Source organism: Pan paniscus, chromosome 4 (assembly GCF_029289425.2).
Source record: "Pan paniscus chromosome 4, NHGRI_mPanPan1-v2.0_pri, whole genome shotgun sequence".
In the NCBI taxonomy this organism is placed as follows: domain Eukaryota; kingdom Metazoa; phylum Chordata; class Mammalia; order Primates; family Hominidae; genus Pan; species Pan paniscus.
The window spans coordinates 74,262,114-74,281,858 of NC_073253.2; the positions used below are offsets into that span (position 1 = coordinate 74,262,114).

The 19,745-nt window shown below is 42.1% G+C and overlaps 2 protein-coding genes across 3 annotated transcripts in view; one reads left to right on the forward strand and one right to left on the reverse strand.

Moving 5' to 3' along the window:
* The first annotated feature begins 567 nt into the window (after positions 1–567).
* Positions 568–19,745, forward strand: part of UGT3A2 (UDP glycosyltransferase family 3 member A2) — a 32,059-nt gene continuing 12,881 nt past the window's right edge. The window contains exons 1-4 of one of the 2 annotated variants that reach the window (XM_003806657.4): positions 568–1,020; positions 3,370–3,471; positions 15,688–15,802; positions 18,247–18,778. In XM_003806657.4, coding sequence (XP_003806705.2) covers positions 927–1,020; positions 3,370–3,471; positions 15,688–15,802; positions 18,247–18,778 — 843 coding nt within the window. In that variant the 5' untranslated portion in view covers positions 568–926. The remainder of the gene's footprint in view (positions 1,021–3,369; positions 3,472–15,687; positions 15,803–18,246; positions 18,779–19,745) is intronic. The other variant, XM_003806658.5, reaches the window with a different exon arrangement.
* LOC129397788 (periphilin-1-like) lies at positions 7,497–8,730 on the reverse strand. The gene has a single exon (XM_055112437.1). It carries the CDS (start codon positions 7,845–7,847, stop codon positions 7,497–7,499), a length of 351 nt encoding a protein of 116 aa, XP_054968412.1. The 5' UTR covers positions 7,848–8,730.

A 19,745-nucleotide genomic window follows, 5' to 3' on the forward strand; every position in this document is an offset into this window, starting at 1 on the left:
AGGAATAGAACACGCAGAATTCAAGGACCTACTGCAACCAAGGATTTCTCTGCTTATTTAGAGTTGCACTGAAAGCCTTTCCTAAAGGAAGTCTTAGTTTGAGGATAGAGTGTAAAGGGGATTACCGGACCTGGTGATCCCTGCCCTCACTGGGGCTGACATTGCACGGAGGCAGAATTACAAGCTGTCGTCAGCATGTGCTCTTGGAAATTATGGAAAGATTCACCAGTCCTATTTCAGGATACTCATTCAGAATGATAGTCTCAGCTTTTGAATTTCAGTCCTCCAGGGACAGACCTGGACTTCCAGAGGCAGGACTCTAGCCTCTTTTCAGGAATGTTACTTTCTAAAGAGACACTAAGAGATAGATTCCAGGGATGGTAGATTGATTTCCCTTGGGGATTCCCTTCCAGGGAGGTCTTGGGCTTGGAACATCAGCTCAAGATTTTAAGCAAGTCTCTCAGGAAATAGATCGCGGGGCTGGCAGTATGAGGTAATAGAGGCAGTTAGAAGGGAACTAGAGTAGGTAAATTCACACAGCCTTTGCAAAAGAGAGGTGGGTCCCATGGAGATAGAGCTTTCATCAGCGCGATTTACTGAGGTCCCTGCCATTCCTCACTCACAGTAAGGATTTTCCAGGCAGGAGGGCTGTGATCACAAGGGCAGAGCAGGGTTAAGTATGGGCTCACCGACCCCTCCTACTGACTGCTGGTAGTTTGGTAGAGCGAGGATAGATTATCCAATGGAGCACGAGGGAGGAGGGGCAGAGGGCAAGAGGGGATGGACAGAAGAGAAGACTGGCAGGATCCTTACTCCTACCTCTACCCACAGCCAGTGCCTTTGGCGCACTGAGGTGCACAGGGTCCCTTAGCCGGGCGCAGGGCGCGCAGCCCAGGCTGAGATCCGCGGCTTCCGTAGAAGTGAGCATGGCTGGGCAGCGAGTGCTTCTTCTAGTGGGCTTCCTTCTCCCTGGGGTCCTGCTCTCAGAGGCTGCCAAAATCCTGACAATATCTACAGTAGGTGAGTGCTTGACCGGAGAATTCCCAGACAGGCGCGTCCCGGATACTCGGATACTCGCACTGCCAGGGCTCCAGAGAACAGCGCTTGATCAGAGTCATCCACGTGATTTTCCAGGCTGGGCTTGCGGACCCGGCTGGAGGAGGGAGAAGCCCATTCAGCTGTGGGGCAGAGAGGGGCCTCTATTGCTGAGGTGGGGAAGAAAGTTTTGGAGAAAAGAGATTCTCCTTTACTGTCTTCTTCCTGTTCAGGACGCGCCCCCATCCCGCAGGGCTGGGGCCAGAAATTTGAGACTCATCCCAGAGCTTGAGTTCCTGGGCTGCCTTCTCCAGAGCGCAGTGGGACTTTCAGAGGCTCACCTTAAGCTCCGGAGGGTGCGTGTGTGTGGGTGCACAGTAGCTTCCAGTAGAAACAGTGGTGAGCGTTTTCAGGCTCTTGGAGACCAGGGAAAGGCCCTCCTGAGGGCAGCACTGCAAATGTTGTGAAGCTGCATCCGGAGCCAGGGTGGCGCAGGCAGGTATTTCATGGCTGCAATGCCAGTGGAGTGTTTTCCACCAGGGGAAACCTGGAGAACTGCCCAGGGCTGAGGAGAAGATCCAGGTCATTCGCATCTTTTGGAGTATCCTTCCTTTTACCTGTGCCGCTGACCGTTTTTGAGGGATTCATGGGACTGTTAATTCTGCATTTTGGGTCTCAGTTTTACTTCTTTTACTTTTACCCCAAAGGGAATAGAAGATAAAAGAGAAACATATATGAACATAAAGGGATCATCTCAGGATCGAGCTTCCCCAAGACTTTATTTCAACCCATAGTGGGTTCTAATGGATTCCTTTTAGATCATGGAGAATTAGGGCTCGTAGGGCTGGGAAGAACCACAGATCATCTAATTTAGTGCCCATTTTCATTTCCTGAGAGGGCAATTGAAGGATGGGGAGTGAGATGCCTTCCTTAAGAGCACTTGTGGCCTCCCTGATGTCCCATGAGGAATTAACTCAGGGTTTTCTTACTGCAAGACCATGCTCACCACAACTTCCACTCTGAAGCCCTTTTCACTGGGGATTTTCAAAAATCACTGTTTAAGAAACAGTGCAAGTCCATTTGAAGACTTTTCCCCCCTCTTTCTGAGTGTTAGTAGCAGTGAAGCAACAGAGCTTCTTAACTTCTTGAAAGTACACAGCCCTCCTTCCTCAGGCTCCAAGGAGTTGATGTCATTTCTGAGGTGCTGGAATGCTGATTTTTGCCCCAGAAAGCCACCTGACTCCCCAAGATCCACCGCTAACAGCTGTTTCTGTGGGGACCCCTTCTTCCCAGCTCCCTGTTCTTACATGGATTAAAATGTGAGTAAGACCTGTTGCAGATTTGTACTTTATACATCCCTTGTTGCTCCAGACTATTCAAGCCTGGGTATAAGTAAACTGAGTCATTCAGAGAGCTGCGCACTACTTCTCTACTCCCTTCCACCCCCACCCCGCAGGCTTTTGGTATTTACTATTACATTACCTTCTCTTCTGATCTTCCTTTCTCTGCTGCTGAGAACCTTAGATTCAAGCAAAGGCTGTGTATTAGAACATGTACTGAGAAGACATTGATTTCGTGGAACTTGTACCTCTTTTGAGGATCAAGCTTCTCTTTCCTTAGGATGGATGTTTCTGGAATCAGTGATTCCCTAGTCTCTCGTGCAACCAGGATCCAGCAGGCCCACCCCAAGTGCCCCACAGTTGTCCTCAAATGTCTTAATTAGAACTTGATCATTGTTTGGCCTAAATTAAGTACATCCTTTCAAAATACATTGGAATCTTAAGGATTTGGATTCTAAGTAGTGGCCCCTCATTCCTTCTGTTCCAGTGATGATTTCTTGGACCAATCTCTTAAGGTTTCTATCTCCTACAGCAGCAGAAATGTCCAAAGAGCAGGATCCCAGAAACAGCTCTCATTGTTTTTTAGGAACTATTCACACTCATATGTACAACACCATACCTGTATTTCCACCAATGCCGTGATTTCTTTTGGACTCTGCGTCTCCATAAGGCCTTAGTTAAAATATACATGTACCTCAGGATGAGGAACTCCCGTGGCTAAGCACATAGTAGCTCATTACACTGACATGGATACCGTGATTCACAAGAGGCAATCTCTCACGGACCAGAGCCACAGGTAAAAATGTGGGCGGCCATGCTCTGGGTGAGTGGGCTGGGTTTTACCCAGAGGGACATGAGGAGACTGGCAAAACTCATCTTCCTCCAATCACTATCCACTTCTGTTTCCTTACCTTTCCTCTCCTGGATTGATCACTACTGACTTCAGACACTGTGTTCTCATCATTCCAGAACTGAAGTTGTGCATTGTTCCTAGGTGGAAGCCATTATCTACTGATGGACCGGGTTTCTCAGATTCTTCAAGATCACGGTCATAATGTCACCATGCTTAACCACAAAAGAGGTCCTTTTATGCCAGGTATCTTTTCTCACTTTTCTTGATTTCTCCTACTCCAAGCAAAGAGCAAAATGCTGTTTGCATAGAAAGGCTTAGCAAAATGTTTTTTAAAAATCTAATTCAATTGGAAGGATGAAAAGCTTGTGTGTGTGTATGTAAAGTGCCAAAAAACTTCTTAGTCTCTAATTACCGGGACCTGACATTCCATACTCCCATATTTTTTTTTCCCCTTACTTGACTTCTACTCCATCCCAAGCAACCATCCACTCACTATTATGGATTATTTTAACAAATACTACTTTATAAGATGGCTTAAAAAATATATTAAACATGGTGGGGCAAGGTGGCTCACACCTGTAATCCCAGCACTTTAGGAGGCTGAGACAGGTGGATCACTTGAACTCAGGAGTTTGAGACCAGCCTGAGCAACATAGGGACACTCTGTCTCTACAAAAAATACAAAAATTAGCTTGACATGGTGGCACCCACTTGTAGTTTCAGCTACTTGGGAGGCTGAGGGTGGAGGATCGCTTGAGCCAGGAGGCAGAAGTTGCAGTGAGCTGGGAATGCACCACTGCACTAGAGCCTGGGCAACAGAGTGAGACTCCACTTCAAAGACTCTCTGTATATAGATAGAACAGAAATATTCAGCCTTATTTAACACTTCTTACATGTAAGAATCACTTTTCTTTTTATAGATTACTTTTCCTCTTTTTATGATATCAGAATTTAAGTAAGCTTTTGCAGGGAGACCCTTATTTATGCAGCTAAGTTAGGAGTCTATGGCTGAGATGGTCTTGCATTCTTGAAAAATAAGTGGCTGCCCACGAGTTTGTGCATAGTGATTTCAGATGTTCTTAATGGAGTCATTGAGTCCAAAGAATTTTAGCCAAAATGAAGCTCATAAATCTTATCAACTCTTCTGTTGATCCACAAGGAAACAGAAACCCTGAGAACTTAACAGATTTGCTTGATAACAGAGTTGGGTGGATTTAGGACTTTATGCTCCAAATTGCTCAATATGAAAGTGTTGCTCAGGGAAAAGCCCAAACTTCATCATCATGCAATATACCTGGACATGCACCCCCTGAAGCTATAATTTTAAAAAAGAAAAAAAATCCAAAAGCAAGCATCTTGGAGGGAGAAAATTCTGAGATATTTTCAACCTTTGAAGATAATATCAGGCCTTGTCATTGTTCAGATTTCTAAAACCATTTTTTTTTTTTGAGACAGAGTCTCGCTCTGTTGGCCAGGCTGGAGTACAGTGGCATGATCTTGGCTCACTGCAACTTCCATCTCCTGGGCTCAAGCAATTCTCCTGCCTCAGCCTCCTGAGTAGCTGAGATTACAGGTGTGTACCACCATGCTCGGCTAATTTTTGTATTTTTAGTAGAGATGGGGTTTCACCATGTTGGCCAGGCTAGTCTCGAACTCCTGACCTCAGGTAATCCTCCCGCCTTGGCCTCCCAAAGTGCTGGGATGTGAACCACTGCATCCAGCCAAAACCATTTTTTAATCTACATTTTTTCATTTAAATTTTGCCAAGTCAATCCTAAGCCAAAAGAACAAAGCTGGAGGCATCACACTACCTGACTTCAAACTATACTACAAGGCTACGGTAACCAAAACAGCATGGTACTGGTACCAAAACAGAGATATAGATCAATGGAACAGAACAGAGCCCTCAGAAATAACGCCGCATATCTACAACTATCTGATCTTTGACAAACCTGAGAAAAACAAGCAATGGGGAAAGGATTCCCTATTTAATAAACGGTGCTGGGAAAACTGGCTAGCCATATGTAGAAAGCTGAAACTGGATCCCTTCCTTACACCTTATACAAAAATCAATTCAAGATGGATTAAAGACTTAAACGTTAGACCTAAAACCATTAAAACCCTAGAAGAAAACCTAGGCATTACCCTTCAGGACATAGGCATGGGCAAGGACTTCATGTCTAAAACACCAAAAGCAATGGCAACGAAAGCCAAAATTGACAAATGGGATCTAATTAAACTAAAGAGCTTCTGCACAGCAAAAGAAACTACCATCAGAGTGAACAGGCAACCTACAAAATGGGAGAAAATTTTTGCAACCTACTCATCTGACAAAGGGCTAATATCCAGAATCTACAATGAACTCAAACAAATTTACAAGAAAAAAACAAACAACCCCATCAAAAAGTGGGCAAAGGACATGAACAGACACTTCTCAAAAGAAGACATTTATGCAGCCAAAAAACACATGAAAAAATGCTCATCATCACTGGCCATCAGAGAAATGCAAATCAAAACCACAATGAGGTACCATCTCACACCAGTTAGAATGGCAATCATTAAAAAGTCAGGAAACAACAGGTGCTGGAGAGGATGTGGAGAAATAGGAACACTTTTACACTGTTGGTGGGACTGTAAACTAGTTCAACCATTGTGGAAGTCAGTGTGGCGATTCCTCAGGGATCTAGAACTAGAAATACCATTTGACCCAGCCATCCCATTACTGGGTATATACCCAAAGGACTATAAATCATGCTGGTATAAAGACACATGTACACATATGTTTATTGCGGCATTATTCACAATAGCAAAGACTTGGAACCAACCCAAATGTCAAACAATGATAGACTGGATTAAGAAAATGTTGCACATATACACCATGGAATACTATGCAGCCATAAAAAATGATGAGTTCATGTCCTTTGTAGGGACATGGATGAAATTGGAAATCATCATTCTCAGTAAACTATCGCAAGAACAAAAAACCAAACACCGCATGTTCTCACTCATAGGTGGGAATTGAACAATGAGATCACATGGACACAGGAAGGGGAACATCACACTCTGGGGATTGTTGTGGGGTGGGGGGAGGGGGGAGGGATAGCATTGGGAGATATACCTAATGCTAGATGACGAGTTAGTGGGTGCAGCGTACCAGCATGGCACATGTGTACGTATGTAACTAACCTGCACAATGTGCACATGTACCCTAAAACTTAAAGTATAATAATAATAATAAAAAAATTTAAAATTTCATTGTGGTAAAATATATATAACATAATCTACCATTTTAGCCATGTTTTTTAATTGAGTCAGAGTCTTCCTCTGTCTCCCAGGTTGGAGTGCAGTGGTGTGATCTTGGCTCACTGCAACCTCCGTTACCTAGGTTCAAGCGATTCTGGTACCTTAGCCTCCCAAATAACTGGGACTACAGGTGCGTGCTATTAGGCGTGGGGCACCACGCCTGGCTAATTTTTTTGTATTTTTAGTAGAGAGAGGGTTTTGCCATGTTCGCCAGGCGGGTCTTGAACTCCTAATCTCAGGTGATCTGCCTGCCTTGGCCTTCCAAAGTGCTGGGATTACAGGCGTGAGCCACCGCACCTGGCCCCATTTCCAATGTACTGTTTAGAGGCTTTAAGGACATTCACATTGTTGTAGGACCATCTCTGAAATTTTCAGAAGTTTTTCGTCATCGTGAAGTGGAACTCTACTTATTAAACAGTGACTCCCTGTGGCTGACAGCCACTATTACTTCTTGAAACCATCACTATGACAGTTATTACTGTTACTACTTGAGACCATCAATACGAGACTGAATGAAGGACGACGAACGTAAAAATGAAAACTTAAACGGTTGTAAAGGGGCCAGGGGAAGAAGAAAAGAGCTCCCCGCTTCTAGTGAGCAAAGGCAGCCGCTGAGCTTCCACAACCCTTTTTATTGGGTAGAATGAGCAGGGAGGAGGAGGTAACGATTGGTCAGCTGCTTGATTGATCACAGGTTCATATTATTACTAACAGGCTTCAGATTTGCCTAATCATAAGAAATATTGCACTTGGGCGTGACTGCCCTCAGCATTCCTTCTGGGTGGCAGACGCAGTTTGTCAGTTTGCCAACATTCTGCATTTTATGAGAAACAGTCTGCTGTTTACTCATATAGCCTCCAGTGGTATACTGAGTTGATCACAACCCTCACTCTTTTGGCCTCCAACATTTCTCCCTTTTTGTTTTTGAATTAATTTGAGAAAGGCAATTACTGGCTGTGCAGCCCTCAATTGCTGGTTGGTGGTCCAGCTGATCTTACAGATGCACAGGAAACCATGGCCAGCATGGCCACAAACATGGAGTCAGGGGTCTTTGCCTGACCCCGATGCTCTAACAGTTTCTCAGCTTCCTGTGTGGTTTTCTTGATCTGTCTGCATGTCATGGGGGTTGATGTGAGTGTGACTCCAGTCGGTCCTCGTTCCATCTTCACATTCAGATTCAACTGGCTCATGGCTTGTACTGGGGGAACCAGGCCTGTGATTGGAATCCATGAGTCCCTCCAGTCTCCTGTTCCATGGTCGCACACACCTTGAGAGCACCCACACGGTTTGTTCATTTTCTGTGAAAACACAAACATACCCTGGTGCCCACCTTAGTAAATCTACCAAAACAAAAGCAAAGGTTTTTGTAGCTGTAGCCAGGAGGCATGCTGTTGCTGAAGCATCTGCTCCACAAGCTACAATTCAGCTTCTGCCTCTTTTGGTTAATTGCTGCGGGGTAAACCTTTCCACTGATAACAAGAAACAGGCTCTTTCTGATTAACAGAAGACACAGAGAAAGCAAATCTGAGTCTTATCCTTGTGCTCAGTTCCCACATCTTGACAAGCTCTGAGAAAACCTCCCAAGCCCTCTGCACATCTCACAGGTGCCAGCAAATGTTTACAATCCACGAAAGCCAAAGCTAAAGTTAGCCTTTCTGTAGCCGCAGAAGACGGTACAAGCCAATTTTCATCCTCTCTCTCCTGTTCACCACCCTCAATAGGTGCTATAGGTGGGGCAAAAAATTCTCTCAAACCCTGAAATAACAAAAAGATGATATGTACCAAACTCCAAAAAAAAAAAAAAAAAGAGAAAAGAAATAACCAAATTCTTCCCCATGTTATTTTGATTCAAAAACTTCTCATTCTTTGGACCTCTAGGGCACTAAACAGTACATGTTTTAGAACACTGACCTTATGTTGCTTCCAGCAGACTTGTAACGGGGTTTCTCGTTCATCTGGTTGGTTTTAATTTTTTCTGGGCTTTAGTTTTTTCTGCTCCCAGACCTTCCTCACTCAAGTCCCTGTAGGATGCTATGTGTCCCTATCAGTGCCTGCAAGTTTCTGCTAGTCTCTGCTAGTCTTTATCTATCCCTATTTGTCCCTCTGGTCCCTGTTAGTTCCTGCAAGTCCCTGTCTTTCCCTATTTCTATTTGTTTCTATCTCTATTTATTTCTATTTATCCCTGCTTATCTCTGTTTGTCCCTGCAGGTCTCTTCAGGTCTCTGTTTGTCCCTGAATGTCCCTATTTATCCCTGTTCAGGCACCACTTGTGGTAGACTGCCACAATTACTACTTGTTACTGTCATTATGAGAGACATTACTCTTACTACTTGAGACCATCATTACGAGACTGAATGAAGGAGGACAAACACAGAAATGAAAACCTAAGACAAAAGAAACTGTTATAAAGAAGGGGGCCAGGGGAAGAAGAAAAGATCTCCCCATTTCTAGTGAGCAAAGGCAGCTGCTGAGCTTCCACAACCCTTCTTATTTATTGGGTAGAATGAGCAGGGAGGAGGAGGTAACGATTGGTTAGCTGCTTGATTGATCACAGGTTCATATTATTACTAGCAGGCTTCAGATTTGCCTAATCACAAGAAGCACTGCACTTGGGGCGTGACTGCCTTCAGCATGCCTTCTGGGTGGCAGACGCAGTTTGTCAGTTTGCTAACATTCTGCATTTATGAGAAAAAGTTTGCTGTTTGCTCATATAGTCTCCAGTGCTATCCTGAGTTGATCACGACCCTCACTCTTTTGGCCTCCAACAACGCCCCATTACCCTCCACCTTCAGCCCCTGATAACCATATTCTATTTCTCTGTTAATTCACTATTCTGGGTACAGCGTATAAGTGAAATGATACAATATTTGTCCTTTTGTGTCTGGCTTGCTTTATTTAGCATAATATCTTCAAGGTTCATTCATATTTAGCATGTGTTAGAACTTTTTTATGGCTGGATATTCAATTTTATGGATACATCACATTTTGTTTATCCATTAATCCATTGATGGACGTTTAATTTTTTCCACTTTTTGACTATTGTGAACAATGCTGCTATGAACACTGGTATACAAATATCTTTTTGAGTCCCTGCTTAAAACCATTTTAATATCTTTTACATTAGTTTTCATATTCTTCACTGCCTTCGTATCTGCCTAAACTGGATATCCGATTAAATAGTTGTAGTATATTCATTTTTAAGACAATTATTTCTTAATTTCAAAAATTGTAACTAAATTAAATTGATTTAAATTAAAATGTAGATGAAAAATTAATGGTGACATTTCCAATAAACTTTGAGAAACTACTGGCTGGGTATAGTGGCTCACATTTGTAATCCCAGCACTTTGGGAGGCTGAGGCAGGAGGATCACTTGAGCCCAGGAGTTAAAACCAGCCTGGGCAACATAGTGAGACTTCATCTCTACTAAAAATAAAAATAAAACATTAGCTGGGCATGGTGTCATGCTCCTGTGGTCCCAGCTACGTGGGAAGCTGAGGCAGGAGGATTGTGTGAGCCCTGGAGGCTGAAGCTGCAGTTAGCCATTATCATACCACTGCGTTCCAGCCTGGCCAATAAAGTGAGACCCAGTCTGAGAAAAAAAAAAAGAGAGAGAGAGAGAGAGAGAGAAACTACTGAAAGCTACAGACCTTTTACTCTTTAACAAATACAAGCAGAGCAAAATCTATAAACAATTCAAGGAATGTGTGGATCCTTTCTGTTTTTTCATAGGATTAGGAGTCTAGAGTTTCTTTTAATAATTCCCTCATCATGGATGTCTCTGAAACTTTGAAATAGAATTCCCATTTTTCATTTCATCCGTAGAGCTTGGCTGAAGGTCTGCAAACAAGGAAACACATGATTGGGTTATTATTTCTGATCAGATGCCCAATTTAATGAATTGAAACATTTGAGCCAATTATTAACTCCTTATTTGGAAACACTTTCCCATACTGTTTATTTATTTGCAACTTTAATAAATGACATCAGAGGCACTGAAGAAGCAAAGCTTTGTAATACTCACATGTACTACTGCTCCAACCAATCAATATCTGGAATCACAAATGGATTATACATATTGGCTAGAAGAATATTCAAGAGATATTCACGAGCATGAGAGAGAAAGCCTAAATTGCTTTGAACAGACTGTGAGTAGAACTGGAGATTCTGAAAACTCTGCTAGTGATGACTCAGAAGGAAGGAAAGAACATGATAGAGAAAATCTGTATTGTCTTAGAGACTATAAATCATCATACACAGGCTTTTTGTAGAAATATAGATGTTCAAGTGTTCTTACTGTCTATAGTAAAATGTGAGAGGAAAGATAAATTGAGAAAATAACTATGAGGCAGAAAATGAGGACTTTATGGTTTTGGGAATTCTCAGCCTATTAGGATGATAAAATATTTTAAAATTGGGGAATTCAATGTCAGGAAAGCAGTGTATCCTGTTGTCTTGTAGAGAAAGCCAATTGTATGGCTGGACAGCCTTTTGCTATTGCCTCTGCAGGATTAAACAGTCAGAGTATTCAGTCACACAGAAAGCTTACTGAAGAGATTAGCATGAAGCAGGTTTGGTGTGCACTGGTTACCAACTTGCCTGAGTCTGCTAAGAAAGAACACCCACATAATGCAACAAATTCCATGAAGTGGATTTATTACTTGCACGTGGGCAGCAACCAAAACCTAAAATTCATTGTGAGCTGGTCCTCCAAGGTTCAGAAAGCTGCCCGGGATGAATGGAGTCTCAACTGTACATGCCCCACTTGCATTGCAGATAAAGGACCACGAAGTGCAGACCACCTTGGGTTTTATACCCTGGAGAAACATGACGTACTAAGCTAAGTGTTGAAGGACATCCTGTTTCTAGTGGAGACTGTAACAAAGCCTGGGCTATTCCACCCAGTACCTCTCTATCTCAGAGTGTTACATTTCCAGCACTTTCTGCAGTTATTCTTGATAACTACAAGTGACAAGCAGAGAGGAAAACAGGGTCAGCCCAAGGCCACCCTGAGAACTGTCCTGCAATTAGATGTATGTCTCATGGATTCCTTCACCCATAATGGCAGAAGCCACGAATCAAGATGAAACTATCTCGTAAAGATGTGTGGAGGCTGGGCGCGGTGGCTCATGCCTGTAATCCTAGGAAATGAAACAAAGGAAAAGGAAATGAAACAAACAAAGGAAAACATGGAAAAGATGGATAGGACAAGATAATGACTAGTCTACACATAAAATAAAATATCTATTTCCCCAAATAAACATAAACAGAGGATCATCACTATCTCACAGACCTGGTGAAAAGGAATGAGAACATGTCCCTGAAAGGATATTTATTCTTGTTCAAAATAAACAGGTTGAAATGAAAAGGAAAAGGACTAGAAGTAAAATATTATTGCTACTTAGATCAGCAAGGTAGAGAGGAGGCACACGGAGTTGAGGATAAAAGAAAATAAGTAAATGAGTAAAATAATTGAGGGGATATTCCTACAAGGCAGCCAGCCAGATAAAAGATTTTAATGGTGCACATTACAGAGGCAACATATTAAAAGGATGATGAGGTGGACATCTAGACACTAGCTGGTGGCCTTGCTCTTCTAAAAGTCGGTGGATCCTAGGCCGGGCGCAGTGACTCACACCTGTAATCCCAGCACTTTGGGAGGCTGATGCAGGCGGATCACCTAAGGTCAGGCGTTTCAGACCAGCCTGGCCAACATGGTGCAACCCTGTCTCTACTAAAATACAAAAATTAGCCAGGCATGGTGGCTCGTGCCTGTAATCCCAGCTACTCAGAGGACTGAGGGACATGAATCGTTTGAACCTGGGAGGCAGAGGTTGCAGTGAGCCGAGATTGTGCCATGCACTCCAGCCTGGGTGGGTGACAGAACGAGACTGTCTTAAAAAAAAAAAAAAAAAAATCTGTGGAGCAGCCTCTTGTTTAGTGGAATGAATTACTATGACATACCCAGGAGGGTCACAAGGTACCCCCCCAGATTTTTTTTTTGGGATGAAGCCTGGCTCTTGTCATGCAGGCTGGAGTGCCATGGTGTGATCTCAGCTCACTGCAACCTCCTCATCCCAGGTTTAAGCGATTCTCCTGCCTCAGCCTCCCGGTACCCAAGAATTTTATACCTTCAGAAGTACTGCCAATTTGGACTAAAAGGTATGAGGAGGATATGACAGGGAGGAGAATATGACAGGAAGGAGGGCTGTTGAACTCCCCAGATTCTGCAAGTAGGAAATAAACTGACAAACCACTGAGCTGTAACCACATGCAACGATTCATGAAAAACGAAGGAAAACTCTGAAGGTGAAGCAATGAGCCCAGATGGCAGAGCTTCTAGCCCAGAAGGCTGAGCCAAACCACAGGATTATTTCCAGTCCTTAAAACCTAATTTTGTTTGCCCAGTTGGAGTCAAAATGTCTTGGGACTGGCACCTCATTTTTTTTTACTTTCTTTTTGCCCCCATTAGAATAATGTCTATAATTGGTATCCTATGCCTGTCCCACTATTGGTTTTGGGGAGCAGGTCATTTTTTCCTAGTTTCATAGATCCACAGAAGGAGAGCAATTTTGCCACTGAATGGATTACACCCAGACTCTCACCCACACTTGATGTAGATTATTTGGATGATGTGATTTGGGAATTCTGAGCTGATGAGCTTTAGATGAGATTTTTCACTTTGAATTGATAATATAATTGTTTGGGAGTTTGGGGGATGTTGGGACAAGATGAATACATTTTCATTCCATGAGGGGTGTATATGAATGTCTGGGATCTAGAGAACACTCTGTGGTAGGCAAATAATGCTCCCTCCCAAAGATACACATGTCTGAATTCCTATAATTATTAATGTGCTATTTTACATGTTCGAAAGGCAAAAGGATCTTTGCAGATGTGATTAATATAAGGATTTTGAGACAGGGAGACTATCATGGATTACCCAGGTGAATCCAGTTTAAATACAAGAGTTCTTATAAGGCAAGCTTGTCTAACTCATGGCCCACGAGCTGCATGTGGCCCAGGACAGCTTTGAATGTGGCCCAACACAAATTCATAAACTTTCTTAAAACATTATGAGATTGTTTTTGCAATTTCTTTTTAGCTCATTAGCTATCATTAGTGTTACTGTATTTTATGTGTGGCCCAAGACAATTCTTCTTCTTCCAATGTGGCCCAGGGAAGCCAATAGATTGGACACCCCTTTTATAAAGGAAAGAAGATGGTAGGAGAGTTAAAGAAGTGATGATGGAAGAAGAAATCAGAGTGATGTGATTGCCTGTTGGAAGAGGGTCATGAGCCAGGGATGCAGGTAGCCTTGAGAAGCTGGAAAAGGCAAGAAAATGGATCATTCCCCAGAGCCTCCAGAAGAAATGCAGCTCTACCCACACCTTGATTTTATTCTAATGAGACCCATTTTGGACTTCTGATCTCCAGAACTATAAGACAATACCTTGTGTTGTGTTAAGCAACTAAATTTGTTGTAATTTGTTAAAGCAGCAATAGGAAACTGAAACAGCCATGATAGGTGCTCAGAAGAACTCCAGGAGGCATGAAAGGAGGATGCTAAAGCCTTTACAGTGCAGGTGTCCCTGGTGGGCACTAATGAGAGAGCCTGTTGTATTGCAACTTGGACAGATTCTGGAGCCTTCTGTTACAGGGGTTCCTACGCAATGTGGGCTGATTTTCAAGTAATAAACATGAGTGGACCTAAGTAAAATTTATGAATAAGGAATATGTTGTCTTTAAAATGTAAAAAAGGCCTAAAAGATGTTGGGCTTGTAACATTATGGGCACAGAGATGCTCAATAATTGTTTCTTAATAGTATTGGGGATGGAGAGGTCTTCAACTAACCAAATGATCCTTTGGAATTTAAGTGAGGGACTGGGTCTGATACTTTGCATGGGACAATGGCTTATCCCCTTTGTGAGCTCCTTTTTGAATGTTTCTATGTCTTAAATGAGTGTGGCAAGTGAATCTCCTCAGAGGAGGACACCCTCAATGTAATGTTATATCTGTACTCCTGGAGAAAGCTGGAAGCAGTGGCTCTTGCTGGCAAAGATTGTGGGCAATAGTAGGGCTGTTGAAGTATACTATGAGTAGCCATGCATTGTGTTTCTTCCAAGGTAAAGACACACTGTGACTGAGAGCCTGTTAAAATCAGCATGGAAAAAAACATTCTAGCCAACTCTATGACTGCAAAGTATTTGCCAGTAGATACTTGGATAGAGTCTTTCATTTTAATTAGCTTGAGTACGAGGGCCTTAATATGTGGGACTATCTGTTAACATACCCCCAATCCTTACACAAAATTTGATTTGGATGTGATGAAGGCACACATGCATTAAGAAGATATGAGAGGTTTATGACTCATAGGGTGAGGTATTTTTTTTTCGTTTTTTCAGAATAGCAGGACAGGCTCCCAGGCAAATCTGAAAAATGGCTTTAGAGAGCAGGGAGGGATGACTGGCTTGAGTTTTTACTGTGAGGAGGGGTAGGATGGGCTGAGGATTTCCTTTCATTGTCCTGACTTGCATGGATTGAAACTCCTACCAGGGATAAGAGAGAAGGTGTGTGTGGGTTTTCTTACCAATTTGCTCAGATGAAGCATGGGGTTGGGAAGGGGAAATGGGGCTTGACATTTGTCAAGAGGCAAAGAGTGAAAATGGAGTCAGACTTCTTATTACACATGGATAATGAAGAAGGGGCCAAGCAGGCAAGTTGAGATGTAGGGGACTACTCTTTTAATGAAGTCTTTTAGTACTTTTTGACTGAATTTAAAAATTATTTGCATGTATCACTTCAAATAATAAAAATGATTGTTTTTGTAAAACAGAAAGAACAGAGGCTCTGGAATCAAACAAATGTGTACGGTATTTAAACACAAACTATACCAATGTCTCACACCTGTAATCCCAGTGGTTTTTAAGGGAGCTGAGACTGCAATGAGCTAGGATTGTGCTATTGCACTCCAGCCTAAATGACAGAGCAAGACTCTGTCTCAAAAATAAATAAATGCATACATTAAAAAAATATTTGAAGCAATCATTCAAATACATACATAATCTTTGAAATGTTTTGATATTGTTATGCTAATGTTACTCTTTTGTGTAGCATATTTAACTTTTTTTTTTAACCCGTTGCTGTTTTCTTAGATTTTAAAAAGGAAGAAAAATCATATCAAGTTATCAGTTGGCTTGCACCTGAAGATCATCAAAGAGAATTTAAAAAGAGTTTTGATTTCTTTCTGGAAGAAACTTTAGGTGGCAGGTAATTGTTTTTTTATTCTTTGAACAAAAAGGTCACCATTTTCATAATACAAATGGATGGATGGATGCATGGATACTTGGAATGAGAATAAGAGAAAGTGACGAATGGATGGATGGATGGATGGATTGATAGATGGAGAGACAGATGACAGGGGGAGTAGATGAGTACTGCATGCCACATCATCCAGTAAAGTCCCTGGAAATTCTTCCTTATACCGTCTTTCTTACACACTGTGAGCATGAGTGCTTTTCTGCAGAAAGTGGGAAATTGTTTCTTCTGGGACTTCCTTGCAACACTTCACCTACAACAATTGCCTATAATCTCCCCAACACAGAAATTGGGATAGGCTCCTCAACTTTTCACTGTTGGTGGGAAAATTAGAGTCACCTTTTCCCACTTACTGTCTTCCCTTCTTCTTACATATATTCATAAATAAAGGGAAGGCTTATGAACACTGGGTTTGTAGAAGTTGAACATATAGCCATGCAAAGTTCTTTTAAAAAGCAATCAACCTGGTAAAAATGAAACATGAAACTGACTCCTTTTGCTTAATCTCGATGGGAAGGAACACATAACTTTTTAATCTTAGACATAAAAGAGGAAACAGAAATCTATGCCTATCTCGGTCAATCGCAGTGGCCTTACCTACTCTTCTTTCCTGGAAAATTCTACTCAGTAGTCAAGGTAGTGCTCAAATCTGACTTTTTCCATAAAGCCTCCCTCCTCACCCAAGCTGGAACACCACGTTCTCTCCTCTATACCTCTGATCTAATCCACCCATTTGACACTTAGCCTATATCATCTCGCAGAGTTAGTTATATATTTTGAGAATATGCCTTGTCTTTTCTTACCCAGTTTAATATTTTTAAGGACAGGTATAGTTAAGAGTGCATTCTTAAAATACTTTAATTTATTAGCTTAATTTTAAATATGATTAATGAACTACAGTCTAAACATTCTTACTACATTACTGGCTTTTTTTTTTTTTTGAGACGGAGTTTTGCTCTTGTTGCCCAGGCTGGAGTGCAATGGCGCGATCTCAGCTCACTGCAACCTCTGCCTCCAGGGTTCAAGCGATTCTCCTGCCTCAGCCTCCCAAGTAGCTGGGATTACAGGAGTGTGCCACCATGCCCAGCTAATTTTTGTATTATTAGTAGTGACGGCATTTCACCATGTTCGCCAGGCTGGTCTCAAACTCCTAACCTCAGGTGATCCACCCTCCTTGACCTCCAAAGTGCTGGGATACAGGCATGAGCCACCGCACCCAGCCCATTACTGAAATTTTCAAAAACGTTTGGCAACTTTTCCTTTGTTATGTGAATCTTTAAAAATCTACAACAGAGGATGACTTCAGCCAATCTGCATATCACTAGTGAGGGACCTTCTCTAACTGGAGGGCAATGGTAAGGTGGTGTACAGGTTACAGGTGTGTCAGGGAATTGATTATCTCAGTCTTCCTTGCAGCCAGTATGTTTCTGATATCTAGAGCTCTTGCACTTACTGCAGCTGGCCTAGGCATCCTCATCTATTTCCCCAAAATTCTGTAAAATAGGATCATATTCTCTGCAGGCATTATTGGGAATACATTGCAAAAGAATCGTCCCTTTGCATAGGCATATGTCAGTAAAGCTTTGACATGATCTTATCTGAATACCCCAGCCTGCATTGAGGTGGGAAGAAATAATAATAAATAATTAAATAAAAATAATAATATAAATAAGTAAACAAATATGTAAATAAATAATATATAAAAATATGTAAAATAACAATAACAAATAAAAGTAAATAATAAAGGAATAATAATAAAGAAAAAAATAATGCGTTTCAAAAACCAGGTTCCTTTTGCTTTTATTTTTTCCATTGCTTAACTCCTAGGGGTAGAAAGGTGGAATTCTCATTTTCGGCTGAGATTTTTGGTTGTAATATAATCAAAGAGTTCCTTGACTGAGGCAATCTCTCACTGCCTCACTATGTGCAAACACATAGTGCTAAAACATAGCACATATCATCAATATTGATAAACTCTATCATCAAGTTACTTACACAATTTGGTTGGATAAATAAGAAAATCACTCATAAAAACTCCATGTGTAAATGAGGGCTAAACAGAGTGTCACCTAATTTATCAATGAGATAGAACTCTGAGATCTGCTGCTCTGAGAGATGGCTCCCAGAGTAGAAGGACCTTGAGTCGGCATTGATGGTGGTTGGGATTTGGATAAGGAGAGAAAAGGGGAAGGGAGAAGGGTACACTCTAGGGAGTAGAAACATTTAAGCCAGGATAATTATGGCAGAGGGTATTTGTGGGAAACTGGTTGAATTTGTGGGTGACTGCTAGAAAGGTTGTTGCTTTCCTGGGATATTTTCTTTGTATCTCAAGATACTTTTATGTACTGTAAATTTAACACTTCCCATGAATATTTATTATCATTTTTTTCTTACAGAGGAAAATTTGAAAACTTATTAAATGTTCTAGAATACTTGGCGTTGCAGTGCAGTCATTTTTTAAATAGAAAGGATATCATGGATTCCTTAAAGAATGAGAACTTCGACATGGTGATAGTTGAAACTTTTGACTACTGTCCTTTCCTGATTGCTGAGAAGCTTGGGAAGCCATTTGTGGCCATTCTTTCCACTTCATTCGGCTCTTTGGAATTTGGGTTACCAATCCCCTTGTCTTATGTTCCAGTATTCCGTTCCTTGCTGACTGATCATATGGACTTCTGGGGCCGAGTGAAGAATTTTCTGATGTTCTTTAGTTTCTGCAGGAGGCAACAGCACATGCAGTCTACATTTGACAACACCATCAAGGAGCATTTCACAGAAGGCTCTAGGCCAGTTTTGTCTCATCTTCTACTGAAAGCAGAGTTGTGGTTCATTAACTCTGACTTTGCCTTTGATTTTGCTCGACCTCTGCTTCCCAACACTGTTTATGTTGGAGGCTTGATGGAAAAACCTATTAAACCAGTACCACAAGTAAGTGAACCCTCAGCATTCAGTTTGGGATTCACACAGAGGCCTTCAGTGCATAGTTGGTGGCTGCCACTTGCCAGTAGGATCCTGAGGCTGAAGTCGGGATAGGCAAGGGAGGCACCTAGGGCATGCTTTTAAAGGAAGTGATGAGTTTCAGGGTTGTGCAAGTATAATGTTAGGCCTTGCACCATCCTGAGATCAAGGGCATCTTTTTATGGATTCTTCTGGCTCCTCTCTTGCCACACCCTAGTCCTAGCCTTGATAAAATAAGCCCTGTATTAAAGTTTCATTTTTTGTTTGCATTTTTATTTTGTGTGATCACATGTACAATAAACATGTAGTTAGTGCCCATTACATGCAGTAATTGTTAAGGAGATAAGCTGCTCACAATGAAATGACAGCACTATGGATTCGGAGTAAGCAGGGTGGATCTGTTTGGGTCTGACAGCAAGAACTGCCGGTGTTATCTCCAGGGTTCCCTGCCTGTAGAGCCCTGGCTCCTGGCTCCACCTAGATCTTCTGGCTTGATTTCTCTGGGGTGGACCCCTGCCACTGTAATTTGCATGTGCTGCTCAGGTGATTTGAATGCACAGTGCAGTTTCACAACTCAGAACCTCTGCTATAGAAATTTTTCAAAAGGAGGAGAGCTAAGATGAGTTGGCTGCCTGTTGCCTCTGAGCACTGGGTTCCCATTTTACAGAAGTTATCATATTTAATATCCTGCCACCTGTAGGGAGGTGTGATCATCTTCATTTTTATAAATGGAGAAGGACAGAAGCTCAGGTGATGTAGGTGTCCTTCCCCCACCATGTATTTCAGAGGTCCTAAGGGCCTGGACTTTGCAGCCACCCAAGCGTCTACTCTTTTAACTTGCACTGAGTGAGCAGGAAGAGTTGTGGAAAGACCTATGGGTGATATGGGCTTTGCATTTGTGGCAGGAAGTTTTAGGAATGGAGCTGAGAGGGAAAGT